The following is a 16,282-nucleotide window of genomic DNA, read 5'->3' as shown; positions in this document are numbered from 1 at the left end:
TAACTTGACAAAATTAATTAAAATAAATAAATAAATAATAAAAATGTAGCAAAAAAAGAGAGGACTAGCTTATTCAATTCAATTTGGAGTATGACATTATACATCCATGATAAGAAAATAATCATATATACAGCACATTATTATGTATTGACATGAAGTGAGAAATTCTACAATTAACGTTTAAGCAGTAATGCGTGGGCTTTTTTGGTTGGAGAAATAAAGAGATTAAATTGACCCTTCAGCAGTTAAACTACTTCCTTGATTTTATTTATTTATTGTTAGGGGATACTTCCTATGTTCTTATTGGGGCCTAATGGAACATGAGAGCAGCCAATGAAAACGACCATGGAACCATAAGGAATTAATTAACCTTTTCATATCGTTTTAAGGAAATTAACACTGAATAAATGCCGTACGAAATTGGTTGAAAATATTTCTTAACTATGTGTGATATCATTTTAATAGGTTTAATATATTTTTTTTTGTAATTAATGTGCAATTTTAATTCTCTTAATAGTTTTTACCCTTTTTTTTATATAATTAAGCTCTTCTATCAAATTTTTATTTGCTCAGAGCGTTGAAATACTTTATTTTACTATGTAAAACCTTTGTAAATTGAACCATTTAAAATATTTTAATTCTTTTTCTCTAAAATTTAGAAATGAAATATTAAATTTTACCTAACATCTTCTTTTTTCATATTTCTAATTTTAATTTCTGAAAAATATTTTAAATTATATATATTTATTTATTTCCCGACATTTAAAAACATTTCGTATCCCAAATCCATCATAAAATTCAAAGTATTTGAGAAAAATGAGGATTCAAAAATTACAAATAAAAAAAATTTCATGAAGAAAATTTATTGTGGAATTAAAAATTATTATAGATAGTAGAGGAATTTATAAATACAATTGAGCCTTCATATTAATTTTTGGAACATATTTTTCTCTCAAAATATAGTCACTAATGCTAATGGCCTAATGCCACTGCCAAATTTTATGTTTTTAATTTTCGTTAGTGAAATATACAGTGGTAAAAATCATCGAAAGTGAATTGTAATTATATAATGAGAAAATAAGAAGTATTTATAATTTTAATTATTTTTATATTTTCTTTAAATCACGAAATAAGTAATCAGTGACTTTATTTTTTTTAAAAAAAATACAAATTTGAGAATTACTATTTTCATAATAGTATCATATATAAATTATCACCTTATTGCCAAAAGAATATACTACTATAAATTATCACCTGCCTCTATATCTTTGTAATCATATTTTTTTTTTGAAGGAATCTAAAAAATAAGTGTTACTTTTTTTTGACTGAAAGGCACGATGCCTCTATGTCTAGAACTTGAGTTTGGTAAAAGAAATTGAATAACTGTCTTGCTAATTAATATGTTAAAATAGTAATTAAGTACCAAATATTTTTTTTATTGAAAATTACAAAAAAAATTGTACTAAAAAATTACGAAACAATATGTTTATAGTAATATTTGTATACTTCTTTTGCTTTTAATTTCCTGAATTAGTTTTTTTAGGAACACCTGTATTGAAAGTACCGATTTTTTAATAAATTGATTTTTAATAAAATTAAATTTAAATTATTAAATATACTCCTGCTTAATTATACTGACAAGTTGTAATGTCTGGGTCCTAAACCTAATTATTAAAGAGATTAAGAAAAGAAAGAGGAATTAAATCATGTAATTAAAGTATGGAGAATGGGACGAGGGAAGGGGCGGTGCGTGTTAGGAAAATAGGGCCCCCACAAGGATCACATCGCACCCATTCAGATAACGAAAAGGTTGACTATGATGACCGGCTATACCCAGTGAACTTCGGTCACCGACACCCTTTCCCGGTTACCCTCCACGACTCCCTGTTCCGTTTTAAAATGCGTGCACGTTCCCGCACTCTCTTCTTCTTCTCCCACAACTCTCCAGAACCTCTCATCGAGCGTTTGAATGTAACAAAAACAACACAAAGAAAACAACAGTTGCAACGTTGCTAATCCCAAGGATTCTTTTGTCTGCCATCATTTTTGCGTACGTACCACTTCAACAAGACAAAACCGCGTGTTTGAGACTCACTGGTAACTTAAGTTTCAACCTTTGTAACTGTTCCATCCCATCATCCTTTATTATTAGGGTTACATTACAGCTTTTTACTCCTTTTTTTTTTATCAACATTAATATGGAATATCAATTAGTTTTAATAATGAATAATTTGTACGGAAAAATTGATATTTTTAAGAAAATCTTCTCTTCCAATCATATTTTTCTTATTTATAAAATTCACACTTAAAAACTTACTTAAAAAATTAATATGTTAAAAGATTGACTCGGATCAGCTACTTATTGTTCTCTCTTTTCTTCTATTCTATGCTTTCTTTCTCTTTCTCTTTTTACATTTCTCTGTCCGTTTCACGTGAGAGATAGTACATCATACCGTCACGAAAAACTCCCGAATTGACTACACACTCACCCGTTTCCTGTTTCGCTTGTCTCCTCCTACATCGTGCTCGTTTCTTCTCTCTACTCAACTTCCCTCTTTGGCTTTTCTATAATTCTTCGTTTCCCATTTTCACGATTTTGTTTTTGTTCTTATCTCTATGTAGAAACGTAGAATCTCTTTGGGTACGGTTATAGGTGTCTTTTAATATAAAATCTTCAGAACCCACTTGTCTTTAATCCTAATGCATTGAATCTTCATTCGTTTTCTGCCTTTTTCATTTATTTGTTTGTTTATTTATGCTTCTGCTTATTAAATAGTGACTGTGATGCAACTTCCTTTTCCTTCGGTTTTGGTTTTGGTGGAAATTAAGGAAATGTCGTAGCAGTTGCCTAAGCTTCTTCCACTATTAATTTTACTCTTTTTCCTTGATGGGTTGGGTTGGTCAAAGTTAATAGTTAGTAAAAAAAGACAACGTTTTTAGACTGATTAATGACAGTTGTTATAAGGGGTCTTCATTGAAATTATTGGAATATAGCCAGCTGGCATATTTGATGTATGTGATTTGTGATGACGTTGGTGATCATATTTGTTTTTCTAAACCCCCTCTAGTTCTGTTCTAGGTCTCTGTTATGCTTGGTTTATCGCAAATCGATCCAGAGATTCTTTTATTTATTTATTCATTTGTTTGTTTATTTTTTTACTCTAACTTGGTGGCCGCATCTTGTTTGTTTGGCTGTTTTTCTTTTTTGCTGAGAATATTTTCCAGGGTACCACTATGTCCCTGTCACTCCATACTAATTCGACTTGGTACCACAAAATAAGTTTTTTTTTGTCCGCAATGGCGCATGTCTTGCTCCTGCACAGAGTAAAAACAAAAAAGTGATGATATCATATGTTTGCTTAATTTTAGGAACTTACTAAAATTTCACTAGTGTGGACAACATCAAAATGGATGCAGAATTTCTTATCAAAGAACTCGAACTAATCCATCCGTGCCTTTTGTAATTTTGTTCATGTTGTATTTTTTATTATTATTTATTATAGTATATGTTCACATTTTGATTTCTTCCGCTGCCTACCCTCATCGAGTAAGAGTTATTAGATACTTTCTAAACGAGATCTTGATCTATTTTATGCATAATTTTTGTGGCCTGAAATTGAACTTGGTTCCCTTTCAATTATTGCAAATTGTGTATGCTATATTAGTGAACTTTCTGCACTAGTCATCTTTCTGGGCTTTCCATTTCTTTGACACTCATTGTGATTTGTGATGAATGTTTCAAATGTCTTCACTTCACCTCTTATCCCGATAATCAAAATTGGTTTCCTTATACGATTTTTGTCTATTATTCTCTGAGAATCAAGCCACTTATTTTACCAATACTTTTGCAGGTAGACAATTGTTGTTTTGAGCCTCTGGAAAGATAGAGAGGTTTTACAAGCACTTCTCTGGTGGTGGAAGCCAAAACACTATTCTGGGGAGTAGGTATTGTTAGTGATTACAAACAAACAGACTTTAGGATTTGAGAACTAAGGCTTAAGGAGCTCGCTAAGGTTAGTTACTGCTATCATTTCCCCCTATCACATCATCTTTATTTGATTGATATTTGAAGGAATTTGAAAGCATGAAAGAAATTGAGAAGAGAAAAGCTTCAAGGAATAGTCAGACAAAGGGTTCAAGAAGAACCGAAAGGAGAGAGAATAAATTGCATCAAGATAATTCTTCCAAAACATTGAATGAAAAAGGAACTGAATCTAAGACACCCCAGGATAGTAGACCAACTGCAAATAATTTTCTAAGTGATTCAAACACGGCCTTAGAGAATTCAGAAACTTATGAAAATGTGGTTATACATTATGTGGATGATGTCAACAGGTCTGAGGAGGCACTTGCCGAGATGAAAGTTAATGAAAACAAAAATGAAGTGGCTGGTGATCGTTCCAGTGATTTGGAGAAAGAGCAAAAGGAAGGGAATGAAGAAGTCTCAGATACTGAGACAGTAAAGGATTCAGTATCTTCCCAAGGTGATTCTTTCACAAATGAGGATGAGAGAACAGAAAAGGCTTCAAAAGATCCTAAAAGTAAGGTTAAAGTGAATCCTTCAGAAAGCAACCGTGGATCAAAGGAGAGATCTGATAGAAAAACTAATAAATTGCAATCGAAGGTATCGAATAGCAATCAAAAGAAACCTATGAACTCAAATAAAGGGCCCTCCAAAGTTACAAACAAAAATACTCCCTCAACCAATTCCAAGACTGTGAAAGTTCCTGTAAATGTATCATCAGAATCTTCTGAAGGTGTAGATGAAAAACCTGTTCAAGAGGTCAAGGAACCTGATGTTGTGGATGGATCCTCCAATGGTGCTCAGAGTGTAGGAAGTGAAGATGAAATTCATGAAACAGCTAATGCTGAAGAAAATGGTGAACATGAGGATGATACAGCTGCAGAATTAAAAATTGAAGAAATGGAATTACGAATTGAAAAGCTCGAAGAGGAGCTTAGAGAAGTTGCTGCTCTTGAAGTGTCACTTTATTCCATTGCACCAGAGCATGGAAGCTCAGCACACAAGGTGCACACACCTGCTCGACGCCTTTCTAGGCTCTATATACATGCTTGTAAGCATTGGACCCAGAAAAGGCGAGCAACGATTGCCAAGAATACTGTTTCTGGTCTTATTTTGGTTGCCAGGTCTTGTGGTAATGATGTTTCAAGGTATGCACATGTGCTTTATTCAAATTCTGTCATTTACTGATTTTGAATATGAACAATAAATATTCTCTTCTTGATTTGTGTTTCAGGTTAACTTTCTGGCTGTCAAATACCATTGTGCTGAGAGAGATAATTTCTCAAGCCTTTGGGAATTCCTGTCAAGCTAGTCCCCTTAAAAGGTTGGCCGAGTCAAATGCTGCTGGGAAGAGAAACGATGGGAAGTCTATGGCGCTGAAATGGAAAGGTAGCTCCAGTGGTAAAGCAGGAAATGGTTTTATGCCTCTTGTTGAAGATTGGCAAGAGACAGGAACCTTTACATTTGCTTTAGAAAGAGTAGAATCGTGGATCTTTTCTCGGATAGTGGAGTCAGTGTGGTGGCAGGTAGATGTTGTCTCTTGTGTTAGATATTTGATGCATTCACTGATGTAAGAAAATAATCATTCTTGCATATTGTCCAGTACAGTGGGAGGAGTACATTGTCTATTCCAACCATCTTATTCCCATGTTTAGCTTATCTACTGGTTTAACTCCAAATAGGAATTAATCATTATATGTTCTAAAGTTGATATATCATTAGTAGGGTTGATGATTCATATACTCTAGTACGCTATTGATACAGTAGATCTTTGTATCATTCTTCACAGTATTTTTGATAACTTGAGAAGCATGTTATGTTTTCAGGCTTTGACTCCCTACATGCAGTCTCCAGTTGGGAACTCTTCAAATAAATCCATTGGGAAGCTGATGGGACCTGCTCTTGGTGATCACAATCAAGGAAACTTTTCCATCAATCTCTGGAGAAATGCTTTCCAAGATGCTTTTCAACGACTCTGTCCTGTTCGAGCAGGAGGGCATGAGTGTGGTTGTTTGCCTGTATTGGCTAGAATGGTGTGCTTTTTATTATTATCAATGATATCCTTAATCCTTCCATTCTTGCAGTGTTTATAATTTCCCTTTCTTTTGCTCAGGATTAAGTAGATTTAAATTCTTTTACCAGGTCATGGAACAATGCATAGCTAGACTAGATGTTGCTATGTTCAATGCTCTTCTTCGGGAGTCGGCCCTTGATATCCCGACTGATCCTATATCAGACCCTATTGTGGATTCAAAGGTTTTGCCAATTCCAGCTGGAGATTTAAGCTTTGGGTCTGGTGCACAGCTAAAAAATTCTGTATGTATTTAACCCTTTCACTGGTTTTGGTGTTCACACACATTGTTTAAAAAGTTGAATTTGAATATTTGAATTTCTTATCTGGCTATAGTAAACATTCATCATCAAATAGTGTCAACTTCTCGGAGGGACAGTTCTTGATGGGAGCATGTTTGCTTTGTATAACTTGGACAACCTGCTTGTGTTGAAACTAAAGCTTGTAGTGTATGAGAAAATTTGTTTCTCAGAAATACTGTTTGGTTTACTTGTTCAACTGATCTGATTAGCGTTTAATTGATTACTTTATATGCTTTCTTTCTTTGGAAAAGAAAAGCACGATGATTGTCGATGATATGTTGATGTATTGAGCGCCCTTTATAGTCTAACTTCATACATAATCTTAAAAAACCATCTGCTTAGATGATATCATGTGGTTTGAATTTGTGATTTTATACTGGGGAGTGGGGAACTCTTCGGATGCCTTGTGGTATTGATCTTGTTCTTGTGCCAATGTCCAAAGTAAGCCACTAAAAGTGTTATAATTGAAAAAAAAAATGATAATATGATTATCAATTAGCATAGTTGGCATAAGTAATGTGACTATTATGAAGTATGAAGGATTCATCATGTAGCAAAGTTATGTTTATATGTGTTTATGCTTATGGAAGAACTACTTGAACTGCAGGTTGGCAATTGGTCTAGATTGCTTACTGACATGTTTGGCATTGATGCTGAAGATTGTCTGCTGCAAGAAGATCAGGAGAACAGTGAGAATGATGAAAAGCAGGGCAGAGACAGTGAACCTAAACCTTTTGTTCTCCTTAATGACTTGAGTGACCTTCTGATGCTACCTAAAGACATGCTTATAGATAGAAATATCAGACATGAGGTTAGTTTCATGAATCAAATGCTGATTTTCTTCAGTGGCATGCCACCCTCACTTTTTTGGTTGGTTTGTCATTGTCTTCATTCCATATCTTTTATTGTTGTACAGGTGTGTCCAACCATCAATCTTTCATTGATTATACGGGTTCTCTGTAACTTCACTCCGGATGAGTTCTGTCCAGATCCTGTTCCAGGAACTGTCTTGGAGGCCCTGAATGCAGAGGTATACCTTACATCACTATCATTTTTAAGCTGTTCAGGAGGATACATCAATTTGTTGCTAGATTTAACAGCTTCGAAGAATTTAAGAGTTGGTCCAAAAGAAAAAAATGAACATTAAATTTTGTTACTTTATGGTATGTTGTTATGAACACCAACCTGGTTATTAAATTTTGGTTTCTCTCATCATACTTTGGCTATAATAACTAATTTGCATTAGCAAGGAAATAATAATAAATTATTGAGCAAACTACACTTGCATTCCCATGAATTTTTCTCAAATTATGCATAACATTACTATTTTTTCTATGCCTACATTAACCTCCTTTTATGTTTGAAAACATTACATTGACCTCCCCTTATATGTTTGAAAAGATTATACACCTTATATGTTACATTAACACCTACAAAGATGGTGACTGTAATGGTTACAAAAGCAGGGGATGTTTGTGGAATTAAAGAAAACCTCAAGGACAATTAGTGCAATTTACTCTAAATTATTTAAATTCTAAAATTGATATTGCCTTATGTAATTTCATGAAGCATATATTTTGTAACTTTCTGCTCTACTTTAATAATGCAGTAATTCTGGAAACTAGTTTATTGATTTTTTTTTAACTTCATCTTTCAGACTATTATAGAGCGAAGATTGTCAGCAGAATCTGCAAGAAGCTTTCCCTATGTGGCTGAGCCCGTTGTGTATATGGCTCCCTCTTCTGCTAATGTGGCAGAGAAAGTTGCAGAGGCTGCAGGAAAGTCTCACTTGGCAAGAAATGTATCAGCTGTTCAAAGAAGAGGATATACCAGTGATGAGGAGCTAGAGGAACTAGATTCCCCTCTTACATTCATCATTGATAAGCTTCCTTCATCTCCAACTGTCACTGAAAATGGAAAAGGTAATAATCATAAAGAGCAAGGTGGCAACCCCACCACAAATGCTAGATACCAACTCCTACGTGAAGTTTGGTCCATGTAAACCTTGTCAGTTCCACATGTTTACACCTACCAAGGGAAAAATGAATACTACGTTAGAGATTTGGCTGCAAAGAATTGTGAATTGAAAGAAAATTAAAAAGAAATGGAATAGAAAGATTTTAGATATTGAGAGAATCTTCACCAATAGCAGAGCTTAAGCTTGCAGATTTATTTTTTTGTATATAAAAATAAGTCATTATAGTGTAGCATTAAAAAATTTGTTATGTTCAATGTTTACATCTTTGTGTCTGCTTTATAATTAGAATGCAAGATATATTTGTAATAGAAATTTTAGTATTTATTTGTTGTTAATTGTATACAAATTCTTTATAGTTTACAAAGCTTACGTATTTGAATGTTATTTGTTGTTTAACTTGATATTGCCTTGGTCTATTCTTTTCACGGATATATTGGAGTTATGAACTCAACTTGAGCACTTGTGGTAAAGGCTTATGAGTTTTTACTTCCAGCATCATCTAAAAATCTTTTGCTAGTTCGATTTGGTAACTTAAATGCACTTTGGAGATATAATAAGGTTGGGTTAGTGATAATGGATGAAAGGAGGGAGAAATAATTTATGGGTTTGAATCCTCCCACTAATAAAATCTAATAAACTAATAATTAATATTGATAAAAAAAACTTAAATACACTTTAAACTTGTACATCCGACAGGACTAACTTCTCCTCCTTGACACTTAGGCTGTGTTTGGTTAAGGGAGGAAGGAGAGAAATAAAGAAGACAAAGTGTGGCTGTGTTAGGTATTTAGTTTCTCCAAATAACTCATTTTTATCAAAAAGTCTTGAGATCTATTCTTGATGGGAGTTGAACCCCGTTACTTTGGAAGGCTAAAAGAATTCTAGCCACTAAACTAAGAAAATCATATAGGTGCTCCAAGAGAGTTCTTTAAAAAGCATATGGGTGAAAAGTATACTATCAAAGGTACAAATATGTGCTTGGAAAATGGTTTTGGACTGAATTCCGACGACCCGTCAAATATTGGTGAAGAGAAATGTAATCCACCATGAAGAAAGCATATGTTAAAGGTTGTGAAAGAGAAGATGAGAGTACAAGGAATTTGTTTTTTGAATGTCAAATCTCCTCGATAAATTGGAAGGCCTGTTATATTGGTGATGTATCAGTTCGATAATACACAATAGTGCACATTTTTTTTTTCATAGGAGTAAGAGAAAGTGTTGCGGGCAATATGGTTTGCAGTGGTTTGGGCAATATGTTTGACCCACAATTCGTTGATTTTCACAGCTACAACTAAGGGTGAGGAAAAAATTCTGGAAACCATAACGATTTCCTCTTGGCAGTGGATTAGATGTAAAAATTCTTAAGGAGTTTCCTAGACTTTCAATTATAGGAAACAACAGGATCTTGAAACCTATGATTCTCACAAACAATCAATAAACAACAACAATAGATAATGATGTGTACTTTTCTCCATTAGGAAGACTTGTATCTTTCTCCATAGGAACTTCTCTCCGGTGTACTTTGATTTCCTTGAAAGAGGAGAGAAATAAGATTTCACTTCCTTTGACCTTTCTTTTCTGTCTCTCTCCGTTCGTGATGGCTATGGGTGAGAGAGAACACTTTTCTGGTCAGGAAGGGGACCTTATTCCACGTTAGTGGGTATTAAGCCCCTTTTATAACCACTACTCCCATCAAGTAGCAGTTAGTTCTAGAAACTTTTCCTATTAAGCCCAATTACAATTTAGTCCTTAATCATTAATTATTTACTTATTAGTCCCTACATAAGTCACATGCCTCTCACATGAGACATTAATTCTTACATTCTCCCACTTGGCTCATGTGACATTAATAAACATTATGGACTAAATAAATAAATAGATTAACTAACATAATGCGCATTAAAAATTGACTAAATTTTTTTATACATTGGGTACATCATAATTTCATGATTAAGAATAGGAACCAATTCGAGTCATGGCGGTTGTACATCATCTAATCGACATAGTCCCTTCCATGTACTACAAATTAGTCTTTTCCTTAATATGACCATTAGTTAGGAGTACATAATTGGTCCAACATAATGTCTTCATTCAAGACAAAACCTGTTAAAATTACTCTAACACAAACATGCATGCAAACATAGAGAACAGGTAATCAGAAACATATCATAATTGAGCTCAGAGTGTCAGCAAAATTACACAAGGTAAATTACACTTAATGATCATCAATAACAATAATGCCCATACTTTCAACATGTTCTATAATGTCTTGGGCAATAATACCTTATTCAAAGGGTCAACTATCATAAGGTTTGTGCTAATATGTTCTATTGACACTCTTTGTTTCTGAACTTCTTCCTTCACGACAAAGTACCTCAATTTCATATGCTTAGCACCCTTAGAGTACTTGTCGTTCTTACAAAAAATATTGCTGCGGAATTATCACAATACATTTTCAGCGGCCTAGCAATACTGTCAACAATTTCAAGCCCTGAAATAAAGTTCCGTAGCCAATTAGCCTGAATTGTAGCCTCAAAACATACTACAAATTCAGCTCTAAGATGCAACAACAACTGATGCATACAAAATTACTTTCATTTGTTTTCGTTTCATATCATTTCTAGGACATTGTGTGAGACTAACTCTGTCTCATTTCTAAATTAGAATAGGCGATGTTAAACACCTTTTCATCTTGAATCTCTCTAGCACTTTATCGATATATATACTTTCTGAGATAAGCCTAACAATCCTTGTGATCTATTATGGAATATTTATATCCCTATCACATAGCTTACCTCACCCATATCTTTCACTTCAAAGTTTCTAGAGAGAAATTTCTTAGTCTCATGAAGAAGACCAAGATTGTTAGCTGCAAGCAAGATATCATCAATATATAGAATTAGAAAATAACCTTACTCCCACTGACCTTCAGATACATACACCGATAAACAGTATTTTCCTTAAATCTAAAGGAAATAATGGTATCATTAAACCTCAAATACCATTGGCAGGAAGCTTGCTTTAAGACTGTATATTGATTTCTTTAGTATGCACACCATGTGTTCATTTCCTTCAGCTGAGAACCCCATTGGTTGGTCCATACAAACATTCTTCTCTAAATCTCCATTAAGAAAGGCAGTTTTCACATCCATCTGATGTAGCTCCAAGTCATAATGGACTACTAATGCCATGATAATACTGAAGGAATCCTTTCGTGAGACCAGTAAAATGTCTCTTTATAATCAATGTCATCTTTCTGAGTAAATTCCTTAGCAACAAGTCTAGCCTTATAACATTCAAGGTTGTCATGAGAGTCACGTTTAGTCTTGAAGACCCACTTACAACTAACTCTCTTACAACCCTTTGATAATTCTACAAGGTCCCAAACACCATTATGTTCCATGGAATCTATCTCTTCTTTCATGGCATTTAACCACTTCTCAGAACTATCACAACTTACAACTTGTGAAAACAAAAATGGATCATTATCATTAATGCTTAAGTTTGTTTCTGTTTCATGTAGGTATACCACATAATCATTGAAATAGTTGGTCTCCTTTCTCTTTGAGACCTCCTTAATGCTACTTCTTGTAGTTCTTCCATAATAGGTTCATTATGCATCATGAGTTCATTATTGTGTTGCTCCTCTTCATTAATTTTGTAACAACAACTAAAAGGAGCAATCACATTACTGCTAGAGGCCCAAGCTAAAAGGACTTGCATTCTAACTTCTTTAATTTCCACTTCTCGTGGAACTGTACTCCCACTGATTTCATCATTTCCAATGAACCTTGCATTTCTAGTTTCGACAATTCTCATACTATGATTAGAACAATAAAATATATACCCTTTTAACTTTTCTGGATAACCAATGAAATATCCACTGATTGTTCTTGCATCCAATTTTCTTTCTTGCGAATTATAAATCCTTATTTCTGCTTGGCAACCCTAAACATGCAGGTGCCTTATACTAGGTATCCTATTTGCCCACAGTTCAAAAGGTGTCTTTGGAACTGCCTTACTAGGAACCCTGTTCAACAAATACATGGCAGTTTTCAAGGCATACATCCACAAAGATACGGGTAAAGTCTAATTGATTAACATACTCCTAACCATATCCATTAAAGTTCTATTACGTCTTTCTGATACACCATTTTGTTGTGGTGTACTGGGAATTGTGTATTGCACACAAATGCACGTTTCTGAACAAGCTTAGCAAATGGACCGGGGTGTTCCCAGTTTCATCATATCTTCCGTAATACTCATCACCTCTATCATATCTAATAATTTTCACATTTATGTCTAATTGCCCTTTTATTTCATTGTAGTAAATTTCTAAGGCATCCATTGCCTAAGAAATCTCGGGCAGTAAGTAGACATAACCGTAACGTGAATAATCATCAATAATGGTGATAAAGTATCTTTCCTTTTCGAAAGAACTAACATCAAAAGGTCCACAAATATCAGTATGCACAATTTCAAGAAGATGAGTGCTTCTTGTAGCTTCTTTCTTTGTATGTTTTGCTTGTTTTCCCTTAATACAACCCACACAAATATTTAGATCCGTAAAATCTAGATAAGGAAGAATTTCATTCTTTATTAATCTTTCCATCCTTTCTCTAGAAATGTGACCTAAACGTTTATGCCACAAGAAAGCAGATCGTTCATTCACTAAACTATGTTTAGTGCCAACATTATGATGCAAAGTTAAAACAGTTTCAGCATACAAACTGTCTATTTCCAATTTATATAAACCATCACAAGAATACCAATACCAATGAGATGATTATGCTTAAATAAATTGAAACATCCATTACCAAAATTAAAAGAGTATGCAGTAACATCAAGTTTAGATAATGAAACTAAATTCCTAGATAAACTAGGTACATAAGGAGTTTCCAGTAAATCTAAACGAGGTCCAGTGTTGCGTTTTAAACAATAAGTTTCAACTATTTCCACTGGAGCTTTCACTTCATTCCCCATGAAAATGAACTTCTCATTTGGGCTTATGGTTTGGATTGTAAGGAATCTCTGCATAATGTTAGAAACATGAGTCATACATCCAGAATTAATCCATCATGTATCATGGGAAACTACAGTTAAGTTTGATTCAAAACATACATGAGCATTAAGCTCACCATTCTTTTCGAACCAAAACTTACACTTTAGGCAATCCTTTTGGAAATGTCTTAATTTCACAAAATTGACAATTATTGTCCTTTGATAACTTTCTTCTGGATTTGCAAAGAGTCGTCATTGTTCTTTAATGATCCTTTGCCTTTATCATGCTTCTTCATAAATTTCTTTTCAAGCTCCTTGATTCCCTTGGTGGCTAACATAATGGACTAAGTGACTTCCTTGATCCTTAAGCCTCATTTCTTCCTGAACTAACATACTGTGCAATTCATGCACATTCCATTTATCTTTCATGGTATTATAGTTCATTTAGAACAGGTCAAACTCAGACGGTAATGAGTTTAGAATAAACTGAACAAGAAAGTTCTCATTCACAACCATTATATTCCCAAGGTCTTAAGTCTTGCTGCAATGTTTGTCATCTCAATGACATGTTCATACATAGTACGTGAACCATCAAACTTCATGGTGATCAATGTACTCATTAATGTCCCAACAATAGACTTATCAGTTGTTTGAGAGCACTCTCCCACTAATCACATAAACTTTTTAGCACTTTCAATTTTAGGGAGAGTTGTCTTAATACTGTTTTTAACAGTCATTCTCATCAACATTAGGCTGAGTCTGTTAGATCTTTCCCAAGTTTTATAATGGACTTTCTCTTCATTGTTACTAGCATCAATAATAATAACAAACTTCTATTCCAACATAGCAAGATCATGATCCAAAACACCGAGGTGAAATTGGACTTGCTCATTTCAGTCAAAGATGTTAAGCCCATTAAAATTGGCACAGATGATACATAAGAATCCAATTAATTCAAAACATGTATTACATAATAAAATTCACATATGTGTTTTGAGACATAAAATACATGTCATACATATGATTCATTCAGATAACGGACAATGTATATTGATGTTCTCCTTTGGGTGATACACCAACATACAACATACAAACATAATGATACTAATAAAATTTTAACATTATTTGGCAATTAAATATGCACTAATTTGTAGTATCTATTTCCTTTGGGCATATAAATAAAACTAATGATACACACAAATTGCCTACAATTATATTCATTAATTATAAGAACAACTAATCAACCTTTGGGCGATCCATAAATGCCTTATAACAATGAATTTCAATTACCCATAAACCAATAATCATATAATTTAGCATCCATTATTCTATGAGTAATTGAAATAATCATTAAGTTGGAATTAAATAACCTTACAAATTTGGCCACTTTGGTGACTAACAAATTCAACATACATTTAATTCCAACCAAATATTATTGAAATAATCATTAATTTGGAATTAAATAACTTTACAAATTTGGCTACTTTGGTGACTAACAAATTTAACATACATTTAATTCCAATCAAATATATATGGCCTGTACATACTTATTGCTATTAACAATTCATAGCCATTCTATTAATTTTGTTCCAGGCCATAAAATAATATTTGTATTTATTTATGTTTTTGTATTCAAATACGTTCAAGCAAATATGTAACATATACGTATATTTACTGCTACCAATAATTTCAAAGCATTCACGTTAATTTAGTTACAGGATATAAACTTTCAATCCTTTAATCACGTTCAACAATAATTTTTCGAAAAAAAAAGATCAAGTGGGATTGGAAATAGCAAACATAAGGTTGCAAATAGCAATTTCATACCTGCATAGTTTTTCAAAATTGAAATTGAATATTTACGTTTAGGCACGCTTCCTTTCTTTCACCGTTAGAAGTAATAACTTTCTCCAAATTTAATATATACATGTTGTGCAGCTTTCTCTCCGATAATCATAAGTTTTCAAATAATCTTTCTCCAAAAATTGGTATTCAACAATAATAAAATATTGCCAATAAAACAATGTATGTAGCGAAAAATAAAATTCCTAAATTTCATAATTAGGATTTATGCATAATTGAGAGAAATTAAATTATCCCTAAATTTCATAATTAGGGTTCATACATAATTGAAAGAAATTAAATTATCCCTAAATTTCATAATTAGGGTTCATGTATAATTGAGAGAAATTAAATCATTCTTGGAGAATCTTAAATTTCATAACACATGCTCTGATACCACATGTAAAAATTCTTAAGGGGTTTCCTAGACTTTCAATTATAGGAAACAACAGGATCTTGAAACCTATGATTCTCACAAACAATCAATAAACAACAACAATAGATAATGATGTGTACTTTTCTCCATTAGGAAGACTTGTATCTTTCTCCATAGGAACTTCTCTCCGGTGTACTTTGATTTCTTTGAAAGAGGAGAGAAATAAGATTTCACTTCCTTTGACCTTTCTTTTCTGTCTTTCTCCGTTCGTGATGGCTATGGGTGAGAGAGAACACTTTTCTGGTCAGGAAGGGGACCTTATTCCACGTTAGTGGGTATTAAGCCCCTTTTATAACCACTACTCCCATCAAGTAGCAGTTAGTTCTAGAAACTTTTCCTATTAAGCCCAATTACAATTTAGTCCTTAATCATTAATTATTTACTTATTAGTCCCTACATAAGTCACATGCCTCTCACATGAGACATTAATTCTTACATTAGAGCCTTTGGTGAGATTGATCATTACCCTTTATCACTTTGGTGTATGAACCCCCGAGCATGTATTGGCCTTCTATGATGGAAACAAACAATAGTGTAATGTTTGCAACAACAATATAATTCGTGTTTTTTGGAGCCAATGTTCATATTCGGGGCACGATATATACTTGGTAGCATTTGGATGCATGAC

At 33.4% G+C, this 16,282-nt stretch overlaps 1 protein-coding gene across 6 annotated transcripts; it reads left to right on the top strand.

The window, feature by feature from the left end:
* The first annotated feature begins 1,932 nt into the window (after positions 1-1,932).
* Positions 1,933-8,744, top strand: LOC114406746. Of its 6 annotated transcripts, none has more exons than XM_028369540.1 (8): positions 1,933-2,097; positions 3,852-5,172; positions 5,259-5,550; positions 5,851-6,057; positions 6,167-6,340; positions 7,005-7,208; positions 7,314-7,427; positions 8,055-8,744. In XM_028369540.1, the coding sequence occupies exons 2-8, from the start codon at positions 4,085-4,087 to the stop codon at positions 8,397-8,399; spliced, it is 2,424 nt and encodes an 807-aa protein (XP_028225341.1). In that variant the 5' UTR covers positions 1,933-2,097; positions 3,852-4,084; the 3' UTR covers positions 8,400-8,744. The 6 variants fall into 6 exon arrangements, with proteins under 6 accessions (XP_028225341.1, XP_028225340.1, XP_028225339.1 ...); XM_028369539.1 differs by lacking the exon at positions 1,933-2,097 and adding an exon at positions 2,387-2,641; XM_028369538.1 differs by lacking the exon at positions 1,933-2,097 and adding an exon at positions 2,387-3,651.
* The last annotated feature ends 7,538 nt before the right edge of the window (positions 8,745-16,282 follow it).

Source organism: Glycine soja, chromosome 3 (genome assembly GCF_004193775.1).
Source record: "Glycine soja cultivar W05 chromosome 3, ASM419377v2, whole genome shotgun sequence".
In the NCBI taxonomy this organism is placed as follows: domain Eukaryota; kingdom Viridiplantae; phylum Streptophyta; class Magnoliopsida; order Fabales; family Fabaceae; genus Glycine; species Glycine soja.
Note: the sequence above shows the minus strand (reverse complement) of the source record. Positions and strands in the feature narration are given on the sequence as shown.